General features: G+C 37.7%; 1 protein-coding gene across 1 annotated transcript in view; it reads right to left on the bottom strand.

The window, feature by feature from the left end:
- The window catches only part of INO80 (INO80 complex subunit), a 139,923-nt gene that overhangs the window by 61,849 nt on the left and 59,602 nt on the right, over nt 1-18,472 (bottom strand). The window contains exons 15-24 of the mRNA XM_003121588.5: nt 15,096-15,155; nt 14,515-14,657; nt 13,068-13,152; nt 11,582-11,699; nt 9,896-9,981; nt 4,744-4,911; nt 4,120-4,253; nt 3,423-3,490; nt 2,653-2,746; nt 1,312-1,483 (exon numbers count right to left, since the gene is read on the bottom strand). Of these exons, the coding sequence (XP_003121636.1) occupies nt 1,312-1,483; nt 2,653-2,746; nt 3,423-3,490; nt 4,120-4,253; nt 4,744-4,911; nt 9,896-9,981; nt 11,582-11,699; nt 13,068-13,152; nt 14,515-14,657; nt 15,096-15,155 (1,128 nt within the window). The remainder of the gene's footprint in view (nt 1-1,311; nt 1,484-2,652; nt 2,747-3,422; nt 3,491-4,119; nt 4,254-4,743; nt 4,912-9,895; nt 9,982-11,581; nt 11,700-13,067; nt 13,153-14,514; nt 14,658-15,095; nt 15,156-18,472) is intronic.

Here is an 18,472-nt window from a genome sequence, read left to right as displayed (position 1 = left end):
TCAGAATAAAATCCAAATCCTTAGCAATAACTTATGAAGCCTCAAATGATCTATAACCTTATTTCCTATCATTTTCCCCTTTACTTACTATACAATGGCCAAAAATTACATGAAAAAGTGCTCAACACTACTTCCATGGAATTGCAACTTAAAACCACAAATTCAAAAAAATGGACTGCCAATACCAGAGGTAGGCAAGGAAAATGAACAACAGCAAATCTCTCACATGCTGGTGAGAGTTTAACTTTGAAAAACCATTTTGGAAAAATATTTGGCAGTGAGTACTTAATCTAAACATACATATATGGGATGAGACAGCAATCCCACTCCTGGATATAAACCCCAAAGAAATTCATATTTGGATTCATCAAAAGGGGTACAGAAGAATGTGCACAGCACTCTTATTCGTAATAGCCCTAAACTGGAAGCAACCTAAATATCCACAAACAGTAGAATAGATTAATAAATTGTGATTAGAAACAGACACTGGGGAGTTCCCACTGTGGCACACTGGGATCGGCAGTGTCTTTGGAGTGCTGGGACATGGATTTGATTCCCAGCCCAGCACAGTGGGTTAAGGATCTTGCTTGGATATGATCCTTGGCCTAGGAACTCTATATGTTGAGGGGTGGCCAAAAAAGAAAAAAAAAAAAAAAACTCCAACAAACAAAAGAAACAGACAATGGAACACTTTATAGCTTAAAAAAAGAATGCTATAGTGCAACATGGACAACTCTCAAAAACAATAATTGAAGAAAAGAAGCCAGACATCAAAGAGTACATACTCAATAATTTCATGTACATAATTTTTAAAAACAGATTAAAATAACCTGGGACGATAGCAGCAGAATAGTGATTACCTTTATTTGTTGGTTTGTTCTGAACTAGACAAGGGAGACTTCTGGGTACTGGAAATATTCTATACCCTAATCTAAGTAGCTGTTACACAAGTGTACAAACAAGTATAAATTCAAAGAGTTGTACATTTAGAATCTGGGTACTCCACCAAGATATATACCAAATATACATTAAATATATATACACACACACACACACACACACACACACACACACACACACATAAAATGCCTTTTAAGTTATATATATAATGTACACCTATAAATGTAATAAAATATATTAATTAAAAAAAGAAAAAGTTATATATATAATAAATTATAATAAAACAGTGTTCCCACTGCTCTAGGAACTTTTTGGCTCTGTCAGGCTATCATTAACTTTATTACTTTTATTGAATCAAACAAAAGGCAAGAGAGTACTACACAGGTAACTGATGCTAAAATAACTGCTTACCTTTAACAAAGGGCAGCTGCAAAGGTTGGGAAAGGAGAGTGGAAAATTAACCCCAAGAAGGAAATCCCTGTTTCTCAGATATTTCTGCTGGCTCTCCCCTTCTGGGTCTCCCCAGGAACGCAGCTGATGGAGCCTGTAGGAGGCTTTCAGAGACAGGAAAAGAGCTAACCATCTGAAACAAACCACAGCAGACATGCTTATTCAGTGCTCCATGGAGGTTTGAGGGTAGTTCATAGCAGCGAGGAACCTTGTCTTACATTAACATGTCTCTTTGTAAATCCTGTGCATTTCAGACACAATTCTTTCCTACTTTCAGGCAAAACCATTTCACACTTTTATTATATAAATTTTATCTCTGGCATGAATTGGTTTGCTACTATGAAAAGGAAAATCCTCCATAAAGTTCCTTTCAGAATTAAGGAATATTCAACTCTAACACAAAAACTCTCATAAAAACATTCTCATACAAGGGAGATCGCCTCTCCTAATGAGTTCATTATTTTTTACATAAATACAAAATAATAAATTAAGTAAAAGCCATTATTCCAAAGAACTAAGTTTCCCAGAGTACTTAGGGCAGGCTACGCTGCAATCACTACTAAAGAAATCATCAGCCATCATTTGCCCTGTAGAAACAAATAAAACATACTAGTCTGTCTAGATATTAAGTCCTCTGGATACACTTGGGAGAAAAGCCTGAATGTTTTTATTTAAGGTATATCATGAAGCATCATGCAATTATTAAATGATCAAAAGTTACGGTTTCCGGAGTTCCTGCCGTGGCTCAGTGGTTAACGAATCCCACTAGGAACCATGAGGTTGCAGGTTCAATCCCTGGCCTTGCTCAGTGGGTTAAGGATCCGGCGTTGCCATGAGCTGTGGTGTAGGTTGCAGACGCGGCTCGGATCCCACGTTGCTGTGGCTCTGGTGTAGGCCGGCAGCTACAGCTCCAATTAGACCCCTAGCCTGGGAATTTCCATATGCCGCAGGAGCGGCCCTAGAAAAGGCAAAAAGACAAAAAAAAAAGAGAGAGAAAGTTATGGTTTCCTTAAAAAAAACTTTTATTCTTTTTTTTTTTGGTCATACCCACAGCATGTGGAAATTCCCAAACCAGGGGACTGAACCTGTGCCAAAGCAGCAATCCGGGCCACTGCAGCGACAATGCCAGATCCTTACCCCACTGGGCCACTAGAGAACTCCAAAATTTTTATTCTTAACAATACAAGAATGAGAAGCTCTGTTAAGATGCTATAATATTAAATATTTAGTTTCACAGTATTCAGCCTTTGTCCCTGTTTATTCCCAACTGCTCGCTGATCAAACCATGAGCAAACTTCTCACCTGGCCAAAAGTCCCTGAAGCATGAGGTTTGCCATTTCGGCTGGAGATACATCAATAAAGCGAAGGAAAGAAAAACAGCTTTCTTCATTAACACCTGGAATATCAAAGCACAAAGTTAAACCCCAAAGAAAACCAAGAGACAATACTCAACCAAAGCCTGCTGAACTGGTCAATTTTGACTTAGGAATCAAAAACTACTCTAAAAGTTCCAAAACAGAAGTCAGAGTGTACCACAATTACAAGTAGAAGAGGCAAGCCTATGAGATATGGCATACATGGGCCAGAGTGGAGTTGGCTCATCAGTTACCTCTAAGGTTTTGGACCTTGGCTAACTGCCTTTTTTTTTTTTTTTTTTAATCACAGCAGAAAAAAAGTAAAGGCAAGCACAGAGGTGAAAGATTCTGAACCTCTGCATTAACACTTTGGACAATGCAGCTTCTTTTTTTTAGACTTAGAAGAACAGTCCTAGGTCACATTAACAAGAGTCCTGCATTATCTCTATTGCACCTCTATTCAAGGGTGTAAGAAATGCTTAAGAGGCAGATGTAAAATAAAGACTGAAGGTCAATCAAAAACTTTTATTGCTTCCTGTTATAGCCACAAAGCCTAGCATCTACAGATGAAAACAAATAATTTACTTATATCTTAGCAAAACTTTAAAAATAAAGGTCTAGCATTCAGGTAAAACTACTACTAGTTCCAGTTCAGCAAAAAAAAGAACATCCTGGTAAATCCTGCATATTTTCCTTCCCAATGATCAAAATATCTACCTTTTCTGTGAAAGAGAGACTGTTGGATATAGTCTGGTGCAAATGGAGAAAGAAGAACCCTTAACCACCTGTAAAATAAATAAATGAAATAAATCCAAATGCAAATATAAATATTGGAAAGTTAACTAATAAACTGGAGGTTCCAAACTAAAAGAATCTTTTAAGGTTTGAAACTGTTTCATTTTTTGAGAAGTGTGTTGCCATATCTAGGCAAAAATCATAGCACATTATGTCAAAAAGTACTGATTACTTACTTAATCACTCCACTTTTACCAAATCTGCCCTGGCTGATTCTGGGAAGAAGGTAAATTTGATTAATTTGAAATTCAATCAGTTCTTCCAAAAGTGCTATTCTAAGTGTGAAATAAGCCACCACAAAGCAATTTCAATTCTGAGGCAGAAACATCTGCTGATCTCTCTCAGTACAAGTACATATTTGCACAAAGGTGCACACTGCTCATTCAAAAAGGCAACTGGAAGTAGCTCGGGCCTTTAAAGTCATCCAGTTAAAATGTCAGTAGTACAAAGATCCTATCACAAGATCCCTCAACAAACAATCATCCACACACATACTGCTTAAACTTAAATACCTGATTGTTGAGGAACTCAAAACGTTCTCCATCAAATTTACCTACTAAGCCAGAAAACCCCAAATTACAAAAACAGTCTTAAAGCAAACATATTAATATTTGCTCACCTGTCTCGTGAATGGTTGAAGACCCTGATCTGTCCATGACGGTAGATAAACTTTGAAATCTGGTATGGCTTTAGGGAAATATGAAACGGAGACCAAGTTTCTTGTCGTTCAAATAACTCTGGGTGATTGCACACCTAAGAGGAAGGGAAATGATAAGACAACATTTCCATGTACAGACATCATTCCATGAAATCTGATGGGCGATTCCAAATTCTGCATGTTTACTTTTGTGAATTTATATTTTCCCATTTTCATCCCTTTTTTTTTTTTTCTTTTTTTCTTTTTTAGGGCTGCACCCGTGGCACATGCAAGGTCCCAGGCTAGGGGTCAAATCAGAGCTGTAGCTGCCAGCCACAGCCACACATGACCCAAGCTGCATCTGTGACCTACACCACAGCTCATGGCAATGCCCGATCCTTAACCCATTGAGCAAAGCCAGGAATCAAACCATGTCCTCGTGGATATTAGTCGGGTTCGTCACTGCTGAAGAATGATGGAAACTCCCTCATTTTCATCCTTTTTAAAGAGCTTTTATTTATCTGGCATCAAGCCTAGCTAGCTAGAGCCTTTTTCTTGAAGTAGGTTAATAAAGACAACTCCAAGGCACCTGGCCTAAGTTCTTACCTTCCTAAACTGCATGACCAGATTCATGAGGCTGCTGGTGGTAGTCTGTGCTTGCTGGGTAGAGCCCATAGAAGACTGCAATAAATCCTCAATGGAAATCTTGTTCTTTAGTGCCTGATATAACAGTTTCTGTCGGCTGGTCAATTGGCAATACATTAAAATCTCAATCTAAAAATAAAAAAGAACATTAATATTTCGAAAAACAGTTTGTAAGAAAACAGTATCAGCACACAGTTGGAAATGCATGCAAGACAGATCACGATTAGAAAAAAACAATACATATCTCTAGAAACTCAGTATCTTGATAAACCTGTGATATGGCTGATTATCCAGAAAAAAATGTTCCTTTCTTGGCCATTTTCCCTTGTCATTCATTCTATGTGCTGTCATTGGGCTATCTCTTCCATTTCCAAAAGCCATAACATCTGTCACAGTGGATGGTATTTGGTGCTATTGGAAATGGAAGAAATAGCCTACCCAAGGAAACACTAGCCATTTCCAAACAATGTCAGCCCTATATTTCCACCTACCTTCTATAACAGTATCCCTGAGAATCTGCAGCAAATTGTACTTGTGAAATGTCAGAAAAAAAAAATTTTTTGGAGTTCTCGTTGTAGCTCAGTGGTTAACGAATCCGACTAGGAACCATGAGGTTGCAGGTTCGATCCCTGGCCTTGCTCAGTGGGTTAAGGATCCGGCATTGCCGTGAGCTGTGGTGTAAGTCACAGACGTGGCTGGGATCCCGAGTTGCTGTGGCTCTGGCATAGGCCGGTGGCTACAGCTCCGATTAGACCCCTAGCCTGGGAACCTCATATGCCGCAGGAGCGGCCCAAGAAAAGGCAAAAAGACAAAAAAAAAAAAAAAAAAAAAAAAAAAGAAAAAAAATTTTTTTCTTCTACAATTTACTTAATTAACAAGCATTACCAATCACTCAGTTACCCAAAGAGAAACTTTCGTCACCTCTGATTTTTTTTTCCTCTCTTATACATCATGTTCTATCGTTTCCTAACACTCTCAATTGAACCTGGAAATTTACCTCCAACAACTCTTTCCATCCATTTCTACCACCTTACTACAGAACCTCACTAACTCTAATCCAGACCGCTATTACTGTGGGAGCTTCCTGCCTCCAGTCTCTCCTGGTTCTAAGAAATTTTCCATACAAATCTTATAAAGTAGTTAACTGCTGAAAATCTTCAATGTAAGTTACTGCCTTAAATATTAAAAAATTATCCAGTAGGTAGAAGCCACTGCCTCTGCCATAATCTTACCTATTGTGCTATCCCAATATCATCACCATGTTCTCATAAATAACTTGGCAACAAGAGTGTGAATAGTGTTTGCTAAACATGCTGCATATTTGGTATATGGAATGACTGGCCAAACAAGGAACTTCTGTATAGCACAGGGAACTCTACCCAATATCCCGTGATAATTTATTTGGGAAAAGAATCAGAAAATGAATGGTTGTGTGCATATATTTAACTGAATCACTTTGTTGTATGCCAGAAATTATCACAACATTGTAAATCAACTATATTTCAATAAAATTAAAAAAAATGAAAACAAAAACAGGAGTTCCCATAGCAGTGCAGCAGAAACAAATCTGACTAGCAACAATGAGGTTGTAGGTTTGAGCCCTGGATCGCCCAGTGGGTTAAGGATCCAGCGTTGCCATGAGCTGTGGTGCAGACTTGGCTCGGACCTGGCATGGCTGTGGCTGTGGTATAGGCCAGCAGCTGTAACTCTCATTTGACCCGTAGCCTGGGAATCTCCATATGCCATGGGTGTGGCCTTAAAAAGAATTTTAAAAAAAAGAAAGAAAGAAAACAAAAACAAAAGCATGCTGCATTTTTGAATGTTGCTTTACCTTTGTTCACACCATTCTTATTGCCTAGTACTCCTTCTTACCAGATTTTCCCAGTAAATGCCAACTCATTCCAGATCTAGCTCACATGTCATCTCTACATTCATGTCTTCTCTAACTTTCTCTAACAAAACTACGCCCTTATCTATATTCTCAATCTACTTCACATAGATAATCACTATATTTCTTACAAGACAATATTAGTTATTTATATACTCATCTCCCTTGGAAATCTGAATAGATCCTGGAAGCAACATCTTTATGTATTAGTTGCTGGTAGACAGCAATAGTTTAATAATACATACATTATTTAATGATAGATTAGAAACATTATTGATGTTTAAGAAATTTATACAAAGGACAGCAGTTAAAAATCATACATTTTCTGATCACCACCCTACTGACAACTAAATAACAGATATGATACTGCTGATTTTAAGCTCTTTCTGATATAAAAGCCTCAAGGATTCTTTTTTTTTTTTTTTTTTTAAAGCACTTTTTGGAGTTCCCAATGTGGCTCAGTGGTTAGAGAATCCGACTAGAAACCATGAGGTTGCGGGTTTGATCCCTGGCCTTGTTCAGTGGGTAAAGGATCCGACATTGCCGTGAGCTGTGGTGTAGGTCGCAGACTCAGCTCAGGTCCTGTGTTGCTGTGGCTCTGGCGTAGGCCGGCGGCCACAGCTCCGATTCGACCCCTAGCCTGGGAACCTCCATATGCCGCAGGAGCGGCCCAAGAAATGGCAAAAAGACAAAAAATAAAAATAAAATAAAAAAGCACTTTTCTTCTGTCAGGCACAACTGTGTGACAATGCTATTAGTTAAAATCAGCTAGTTTCACAAAATGGCCATAAAGTTTTTTTTTTTTTTTTAAGGGATAAAACAAAGGTACACTTTCATTCCTCTTGTTGAAGGTACATCTCTGCCATAATCATGTAAGAGAATTACTAATTTCAAAATGATCCAGCCTTCTGGCAGTGTTAGAGGAGAAGCTCCTGATATTATCAAAAACGGGGAAAGATGCCTTCTACTCAGAGAGCAGAATTGTGAGAAAAAGGTGCAATGTATGGGAGATGGGGAAATACTCCAAAGGACTGGGAAGTGGGAGAAAAAAAAGGGAAGAGATGGATTCACAAGAGGTAACAGAAAATTGCAGAAGTCTGGAAAGGATCTAAAAAAGGATATTTATAAACAAAAACTATTGGCTTTTGTATTAGAAAAAATATTACCGCCCAAAGTACATTAAACTTCTCTCAGTCTCTAGAAATACAGGAGACAGAAGAACATGTTAAACACCACCACAATGATGCAATTAGCAAAATGCAGTATGTGGAAAACTCTAGAGCTGATAATAATAAAAAGACATCCAGCTGGCATGAAGACAGAAACATAGATCAGTGGAAGAGGATAGAAAACCCAAAATTAAACCCACGGACCTACAGCCAACTGATCTATGACAAAGGAGGCAATAATATACGATGGACAAAAGATGGCCTGTTCAATAATGGTGCCGGGAAAACTGGACAGTCACATGGAAAAGAATGAAATTAGAACACTCCCTAACACCATACACAAAAATAAACTCAAAATGGATTAAAGACCTAGATATAAGACCAGACACTATAAAACACTTAGAGGAAAACATAGGCCAAACACTCTCGGACATAAATGACAGCAACATCTTCTCAGATCCACCTCTTAAAAGTAATGACAGTAAAAACAAAAATAAACAAATGGGACCTAATTAAACTTAAAAGTTTTCTGCACAGCAAAGGAAACCCTAAACAAAACGAAAAGACAACCCACAGAATGGGAGAAAACCTTTGCAAATGAATCGACTGACAAGGGATTAATCTGCAAAATTTATAAACACCTTCTGTAGCTCAATACCAAAACAACAAACAACCCCATCAAAAAATGGGCAGAAGATCTAAACAGACAATTCTTCAAAAAAGACAGACAGATGGCCAAAAAATACATGAAAAGATGTTCAACATCACTCATCACTAGAGAAATGCAAATCAAAACCATGATGAGGTACCACCTTACATCAGCCAGAATGGCCATCATTGAAAAGTCTGCCAACAATAAGTGCTGGAGAAGGTGTGGAGAAAAGGGAATCCTATTACACTGTTAGTGGGAATGTAAATTGGTGCAACCACTGTAGAAAACAATATGGCAATTCCTTAAAAAACTAAAAATAGAATTACCATTTGATACAGCAATCCCACTCCTGGGCATCTATCCAGAGAAAGCCGTGACTCACAAAGACACATGTACTCCAATGTTCATTGCAGCACTCTATACAATAGCCAAGACATGGAAACAACCTAAATGTCCATCAACAGAGGAGTGGATAAAGAAGATGTGGTACATATACATGATGGAATAATACTCAGCCATTAAAAGGAAAGCAATAACAGCATTTGCAGCAACATGCATGGACCTAGAAATTATCATGCTAAGTGAAGTCAGTCAGACAGTGAGACACCAACATCAAATGCTATCACTTATATGTGGAATCTAAAAAAAGAAATAAAAAATGGACACAATGAACTTCTTTGCAGAACAGATACTGAAAAACCTATGGTTTCCAAATGAAGACAGGTTGGGGGACGCACTGAGGGTTTGGATGGAAATACTGTAAAATTTGGTTGTGGTGATTGTTGTACACCTATAAATGTAATAAAATTCGCTGAGTAATTAAAAAAAAAAAAAAAAAGACATTCGGGATTTGTTTCAGAATAATCTAAAGGGGGAATTCCCGTCATGGCTCAGTGGTTAATGAACCTGACTAGCATCTATGAGGATGCAGGTTCAAACTCTGGCCTTGCTCAATGCGTTAAGGATCTGGTGTTTCTGTGAACTTTGGCATAGGTCACAGACTCAGCTCAGATCCGGCATTGCTGTGGCTCTGGCATAGGCCGGTGGCTACAGCTCTGATTCAACCCATAGCCTGGGAACCTCCATATGCTGCCGGTGCAGCCCTAAAAGAAAAAAAAGAATAATCTAAAGGGGTAGGGAAAGGTCATGAGCTGATCACTGAAGCTATATGGAGGGTTCATTATACTATTCTTTCTACTGCTGTAATGTTTCAAATTCTCCTAAAAAAAAAAAAAAGTATAAAGGAAAAAGAAAAAAGCTATTACTTGCCTTGATTACCCGACTCATTTTAAGTCCTGACTCTCTCAAATTACCCTTTAACTAAACATTTACCAAGGAATTTTTTTCACTCAGAATCCTAAGTTGATGCCTATTAAGGCCTAAACTCACAAAATCTTTCCTTACCTTGTCAGACAATTCATTTTCCACATCTTTTTTAATTCTCCTCAGCATAAATGGCTTCAAGATCATGTGTAAGCGAGAGAGCTGATCTGAAATACAAGGAGCCCCCCCCCGACAAATAAAACATTTTATCAATTTAAGATAACAAAAGAAGTATCATGATCATCTCTCACTAAACTGTTCTAATACGTTTTGGCTTAGTAATTCTCTGAAAGATGAGTGAAACTACTCTTTTCTTAAGTAGAAGCCAAGGCCTCTGAAGTTTCCATAACATCCTCCTATAGTCAACTGGGCAAATGTGTTTTGGTCTCAATTACTCAGACCAATAAGGACCACTTTATTTTTATCTGAATTTACCTTTAGTGTTTTAGAAACATTTTATTAATAATAAAGTTCTCACATAGGTCAAATTCAAGGTATATAGGACTCCCAGTATTCACTCAAAATCATTTTTCAAAATACATCAGCAAATTAACAACATGTAGTTCAAGAAAGTACTTAAGGACTTTTCTAATAGTAGATCTCACTTTATGTCTATGTAATAAATAACACCTCAGAGCTCTTAAAAGATACTAACAAAGTCAAAAAAATTGATAAAAGTGGTTAAAAATGTTCACAGTAGAAACAAATTCTAATATATATAGAAAACAACGAAAGTCAGAAAAAAAAGACAAATACCACATGCTATCACTTATATCTGGAATCCAATATATGGCATAAACGAACCTTTCCACAGAAAAGAAACTCATGGACCTGGAGAACAGCCTTGTGGTTGCCAAGGGGAAGGAGAAGCGAGTGGGATGGCTATGAGCTTGGGGTTAACAGATGCAAACTACTGCATCCGGAGTGGATAAGCAATGAGATCCTTCTGTACGGCACAGGGAACAATATCTAGTCACTTGCGATGGAATATGATGGAGGATAATGTAAGAAAAAGAATATATATATATGTCACTTTGCTGTACAGTACAAGACTGATAGAACACTGTAAACCAACTATAGTTGGAAAAAATAAAAATCATTAATAAAAAAAAGGAAGTAACAAAAATGACCCTTTAAATATTTTGTTTTTATCACAGGCAAAAAATCTTACCCCATTCCACAAAGAATATAATTCTGATATGAATTTTTTTAGGATCTACATGGAAAATGAAGATTTCATAAACCATTATGTGGTACTTTATGAACTTTGCCTGTTCTGCCTTGATTAAATAGTCAACACTACAGCAGCATCACCCAAGTTATTCCTTTTTTTGATTCTTTTACACATGCCCAAAGCACATAATTGTCTTATAAGTAAAAAAAACTTCTGGAGTTCCCGTCGTGGCTCAGTGGTTAATGAATCCGACAAGGAACCATGAGGTTCCGGGTTCGATCCCTGGCCTTGCTCAGTGGGTTAAGGATCCGGTGTTGCCGTGAGCTGTGGTGTAGGTCACAAACATGGCTCGGATCCCGAGTTTCTGTGACTCTGGCGTAGGCTGGCAGCTACAGCTCCGATTAGACCCCTAGTCTGGGAACCTCCATATGCTGCAGGAGTGGCTCAGGAAATGGCAAGACCAAAAAAAAAAAAAAAAAGAAAGATAAAAAAACTTCTCTCCCTAATCCTTCCATTATACTAGAGGAAAATATGTAATTATGTGGTGGCCAAACTGAGAGGTAAAAAGAAATAAAGTTAATAAAAGTACTCACTCTCATCTATGGCAGATTTGTTTTCAGCGTGGCTCTCAATGTCCTTGGAAAACCATTCATTAAATTCCTCATGTGAATCAAATAATGTTGGCATAATGAAATGCAGCAAAGCCCAGAGCTGGAAATAAAGTAAAATAATTATAGAGCAACAAAATGACAGTATGTGAGGATAAAATAAAGAGTCTGGAAAGAGAGAGAGGAGTTCCTGTCATGGTGCAGTGGAAACAAATCCAACTAGGAACCATTAGGTTGCAAGTTCCATCCCTGGCCTCACTCAGTGGGTTAAGGATCTGGCATTGCCATAAGCTGTGATGTAGGTCGCAGACACAGTTCGGATCTCACGGTTCAGATCCCACGTTGCTGTGGCTGTGGCTGTGACATATGCTGGCAGTTGTAGCTCCGATTAGATCCCTACCCTGGGAATCTCCATATGCCACGGGTGCGGCCCTAAAAAAAAAAGAGAGAATGTGAAGTTGAAGTTGCACGTGTATGTGTGTATCTATGCCTATGTATATGAGTGAGTGAGTGAGAGAGAATCAGTGTGTAAGCATACTGCCTCACCAACCAACTCTAACTCTATAAGATGCTGTAGCAAAATGTGATTGTTTTTCAAATAATTTCACAGTGAAACTACAAGTCCTGCTCAGCTTTTACAGTGGGACAGTTTTAAAGATCTTATATAAAGATCCATTTCACAACTGAATATAGTTTGAGAAAGCATAACTTGCTAATAATAACTCGGCATCAGCAAATTCCAACTTGTGGTGCCATGTCTGGTTTGCCACTTCTTTTTACAAATCAAGTTATACTGGAACATAGCCACATCTATTCATTTACCTATCATCTACGGCTACTTTCACATTGCAATGGAAGGTTAAGTAGCTGCACAGCAACTAGATGGCCTATAAAGACTAAATATTTACTCTCCAGCTCTTTACCAAAAGTTTTCTGACCCCTGTTCTACATGACCAAGTTATCTTTCCTAAAGAAAGAATTTTAGCTCCTCTAAGTGTTCAAGAGTATTACCTTCTCATTACAGCATAAAAATATTTCTGCATTGATAAGTAACATTCCTAATGTGATCACTATTTATTATATAAATATCAAACAATAAAGTTATTTTCCTTATTCCAGAGAATAAGAAAATAGGAATAATGCATGATCCTTCCCGCTCCTCAACCAAAAGCCCACTTAGGGCAAGTCATGGTCAAATTCTTCCTTTTATGTGGGGAATATAATTTGTACAGAAAAGTAGCACTCCAGGTTGGCATGGGGAAAGAATTTTATTCAGAGAGTTCCCTTGTGGGAGAATAGGTTAAGAATCTGGTGTCAGTGAAACAGCCTGGGTTGCTGCTGTGGTGCAGGTTCCATCCCTGGCTCAGGAAATTCCAAAGGCTATAGGCATGGCCAAAAAAAAGAATTTTATTCTGGCTAGAATGACTTCGTTTAATGCAGACATAAAACTGAAGTCTTTACTAGTGCCTACCTCTGCCATGGTGTTCTGAATGGGGGTCCCAGTAAGCAAAAGCCGATTCCGACATTGGAACTGCAGGAGTATCTTCCAACGAACGCTGTCCAATAAGATAAAGCACAAATCTCAAGTTAGCAGTAAATCTTTATTCACCCAACTGAGAACTCTAATTTTCAAAATTGCTTTTCAAAAAAATAACACTCAGAATCAAGTCCTCTATCATGACTACAATTGAAAAATATTATTCAACAAAGCTGAGGACAGGTAATTTCAAAGGAACTGATTCTTCTACACTGAAAACATGGCATTGGGACAAAAAAGCCCTAAAATAGGCAGAGTAGGATTCTTTCTGGCTTGACAAAATTCTCTACCATGGTTGGTCAGTTTGGTTGATACAAACCATAAAATTATAAGGCATTATCTTTAGCAAGAAAGTTCTAAAATTAGTATTCTATATTCTTCCAGTGTGAGCTGGAACAAGCAATGGAGAAAGAGAAAGGGTCTGAGAAGAAAAGGTGAGTCTATTGCTCCTGACCTCAAGCATGCCCTACTTCAAAAGAGTGAAATTTGAAGTAATGCACTTCAGAGGATGAAAAGTTCCAAGGAAAACACCATTCTGCCAGTTATCATAGACTTCTAAGGAAAGTCCTATGGGCTCAGCAAAAGTTTACAGAAATGCATCAAATCCAAGTTTTTTTAAATTTTTTTTTCATAGTGTATTTTTTTTTTTAATATAATGATTTTTTTTCCCATTATAGCTGGTTTAAAACCCAAGATTTAATAGCACTGAGTAATACATTTCACAGACAAGCACTTATTTACTATTCAGTTTGGGGTCTTAAAGGTGTTAAAACATTTTAAACATATAATTTCCAATAAAAAATTCTTGATGGATCTAATAACCATCCAGTGACTAGGACAACTTCCATAAAACACATAATGTAACATTCTACTTCCTACTAAGACCTCCCATCTACAATAATCCCTCAAGGAGTTCCCTGGTGGCTCAGTAGGTTAAATATCTGGTGTTGTCCCTGCTGTGGCTCAGGTTCAATACCTGGCTTGGGAACTTCCACATGCTGCAGTTGCAGCCACATAAAATAAACAAATAAATAAGTAAATAAAAATAAAATAAAATAATCCCTCAAGGAAAGGGCAGACACTCCTTCCTCCACAGAAAATTTCTTTGAAGAACAAAGATCTGTTGAAAATGTCATTATTACTGAGTAGGAAGACAGAAGCTAAGAAAAATCCTTGTACTCTAAACATTAAATTTATATTCTATAAAAATGCAAAAGAGAAGTTTTGCCTTCTGGTCAGATATATAGCTTCTGGAGAGATGACACCATGGCATGTTTTGATATCTCTCTGATCTTCACTCACATGTGTGTAGATCACACACACATATCTGTATACCTACATATTCTTAGTACATGGATTTTATTTCTACTACCCACGTTACCTGGAACTACTCTTGAGCGCCTGAGCCTCGTCCAATACCATGTACTGCCACTTGACTCGCTGGAAATACTTTACATCCTGCACCACCAGCTGGTAACTGGTGATAACCACATGGAAGGGGGCATCCTGGGTATAGAGGGTCTTCTGTAAATGTAAGAGAGTAAGGGTGAAAAGAGATACCTAACAATTCATAATAAGATATTGAGGAGTGGACTCTTATTTTCAGTGGCCAAGAAGTTTAAGATACCCTAAAGATATGCTTCTCCCATGTAGCAGATGTGCAGCAAATTAAAGCATAACTGTTTTTAAAGCAGTCGCCTTAATCACAAACTTTTTCTTGTTAAAAACTAGTCTTCAGTTTATTCAAGAAAAAAGTTCTTATTTAATTCAGGACTTCAAGTCCAGCCGATTGTCTATAACAGGAAAATCAGTGTAAAATTAAAAAGTACATTTGCCTAGTATCCAGAAATATATATATATCATATATATGAGAAATCACTCAAATCAACTGGAGAAATGCTTGTGTATGTGTGTGAATATGTGTATGTGTGTATGCATGTGTACAGTTAGGCTGAAAGTTACCTGACTCCAGAACCTCCTGATGACTTTTCTATCATGAGGATTTCCCCAATATGGTAGCACCTGGAAGAAGGACCAATATACAGATTATTTCCTACTGATAATCTTAAACTATTATCACAAATATGTAATTCACAATGATTTTTTAAAAGCCTAATAGAATGAATACAGGAATTCCTCCTCTGCCATTGCCCTACTAGGTGCTAGACCAAGTTAAAACACAAATATGAAACATTCATTTGAAGTTATCAGAGAGCTACTGAGGTAGAATTACAAAGCCAAGATCCAGAAAAGAGAGAAAAGTCTGGCATCTGGTTCACTTGCCTTGAGGGTGCTAATCCTTTCCAAAAGTTGTAGTTGAGAGGCTAAGAAACTAAGAAGATTTTTTTCTTTTTAGGGCCTCACCAGTAGCCTGAGAAGATTTTTTTTTTAAGAGACAGGACCCACAAAACAAAAAATGTAGTCCAAGGAGGAGGAATTCTGATAATCATCCACCTCCCTGGCCTTCCTTAAGTTGCTAATCAAAAGATGCATATACACTGGTAGTAAAGGTAAACTATACATACACTTGCCTTACTTAATAGGTTCTGAATCCCAGTTTCAAATCAGCTCAATTCCCAACTAGATCAAGAGAACTTTATTAGTGCCCCAGAAAAAAATAAATCACCACTGGCAAAAAAAACCCAGAACAAAACTCATAACACATATTAATCCACTCTCAGGAAGAATAGTATCCAGAGCTCACAATTATCTCTAAAATTTTTCCTATATAATGTCTGGCATTAAAACAAACACAAAACAAAAAAATCAGATAAACAGAAAGACTAGACCACATACCTGAAAACTAACATGAAAAACAAAAGAAACAAATCCACAAGAGATCTAGTTAATGAAATTATCAGAAACAGACTTTTTAAAAAAATGCTAGTTTGGCGTTCCAGTCATGGCTCAGAGTTTAATGAATCTGCCAAGCATCCATGAGGACATAGATTCGATCCCTGGCCTCACTCAGTGGGTTAAGGATCCAGCGTTGCCAAGAACTGTGGTGTAGGTCAAAGATGAGGCTTGGGGAGTTCCCATCATAGTGCAGCAGTTAACAAATCTGACTAGGAACCATGAGGTTGCAGGTTCGATCCCTGGTCTTGCTCAGTGGGTTAAGGATCTGGCGTTGCCATAAGCTGTGGTGTAGGTTGCAGACACGGCTTGGATCCCGCATTGCTGTGGCTGTGGTGTAGGCCGGCGGCTACAGCTCTAATTAGACCCCTAGCCTGGGAAACTCCATATGCTGAGAGGAACCACCAGAGAAAAGGCAAAAAAAGACCAAAAAAAAAAAAAAAAATAGTAATAATAAATATAAATACATAAAAAAAAAAAAACCAAAGAAATACCTAGACTAAAGCATGGAGAGATAAAAGAATGCAAAAATTCAGCACTTTTTCTATGATATTTCTATGTGTGATTTTTTTTCTTTTTAAAATGTGTAAGTAATAATAAAATGTCTTCTGGGTTGAAAATATAAAACAGGAGTTCCTGTTGTGGCACAGTGGTTAACGAATCCGACTAGGAACCATGAGGTTGTGGGTTTGATCCCTGGCCTTGCTCAGTGGGTTAAGGATCTGGCGTTGCTGTGAGCTGTGGTGTAGGTTGCAGATGTGGCTCGGATCCCACATTGCTGTGGCTCTGGCGGAGGCCAGCGGTGACAGCTCCAATTCGACCCCTAGCCTGGGAACCTCCATATGCCACGAGAGCGGCCCTAGAAAAGGCAAAAAGACCAAAAAAACCAAAAATACACACACACACACACATACACACACACACACACAAACAACAGCATGTAAGTCTAGAAAAGAGGGTGTAGTTATATTACACTTAAGTTTTTGTACTGTCTGGAGAATATTAACAATATTAATTTATACTACTTCTGAAAAAAAAAATTTTTTTTGTCTTTTTTTAGGGCCACACCTGCGGCATATGGAGGGCATATTCCCCCCCAGGCTAGGGGACGAATCGGAACTGTTGCTGTTGGCCTATGCCCGAGCCACAGCAACACCAGATCCGAGCTGCATCTGCGACCTACGCCACAGCTAACGGCAATGCCGGATCCTTACCCTGCTGAGCAAAGCCAGGGATTGAACCCATAACCTCATGGTTCCCAGTTGGATTCGCTTCCACTGCACCACGACAGGAACTCCTACTTTTGAAAAATTTAAGGATGAATGTTTTATTCTCCTGGATATATAATGAATAGAATGAATTTATAACTAGAAGGTAAAAAGGCAAGGGAAAAAAAAGCATAATAAAATCTAATTCATCCAAAAGAACTCTAAAGGAAAAAAAAGAAAAGTTGAACAGGGGAAAGAGGTAGATATCAATAACTACATTAAAAATAATCACAAATATTCTAATTAAAAGAAATACATCTTAAATGTAAGGATAAAGAATAGTTGAAAGTAAAAAGAAGAAAGAGATTCCATGCAAAAATCTAACCAAAAGAAAGCTATATAATATGAAAGAAAATAGATTTTAAGGTAAAAGTCTTATAGAAAGGGATTCTGTAATAATTAAAGGTTCAATTCACTGGGAAGATTCAACTGTGTATGTGTATATATCTCATAGCCTCAAAGCAAAAACTGAAAGAAGGTAGAAATGGATAAATCCATAAAGTTGTTTAAATATTAACATACCTCTTTCACAGTCAATAGGAAAGGCAAACTAAAAAAGGGAACAACCTAAGACGCTGGTATATGAACATTAAGATGTAGTACATAAACGTAATGGAATACTATTCAGTCATAAAAAAGAAAAATAATGCCATTTAGAGCAACATGGATGGAACTAGAGACTCTCAAACTAAGTGAAGTAAGAAAGAGAAAGACATACCATCTGATATCACTTACATCTGGAATCTAATACATGGCACAAATTAACCTATCCACAGAAAAGAAACAAACTCATGGACATGGAGAACAGACTTGTGGTTGCCAAAAGGGGAGAGGGAGGGAGTGGAATGGGGTTAGCAGACCACTAACTAATGGGGAGTCTGGGGTTAGTAGATGCAAACTATTGCATTTGGAGTGGATAAGCAATGAGATCCTGCTGTATAGCACAGGGAACTCTATCTAATCACTGGTGACGGAACATGATGGAGGATAATGTCAGAAAAAAGAGTGTGTGTGTATATATATAAAACCAGGTCATTTTGCTGTACAGCAGAAATTGACAAGACACTGTAAATCAACTATAACAAAAAAATTTAAATTAGTACAATGATTTAAAAACTGTAAATCTGTGTACATCTCACAGCCTCAAAGCAAAAACCGAGAGAAGAAGGCAGAAATGGATAAATCCCTGATTGTTGTAAATATCAATATACCTCTTTC

The sequence above is a fragment of the Sus scrofa genome, chromosome 1, assembly GCF_000003025.6.
Source record: "Sus scrofa isolate TJ Tabasco breed Duroc chromosome 1, Sscrofa11.1, whole genome shotgun sequence".
Lineage (NCBI taxonomy): Eukaryota > Metazoa > Chordata > Mammalia > Artiodactyla > Suidae > Sus > Sus scrofa.
The sequence above is the reverse complement of the archived record's forward strand: the minus strand, read 5'-3'. Positions and strand labels throughout refer to the sequence as shown.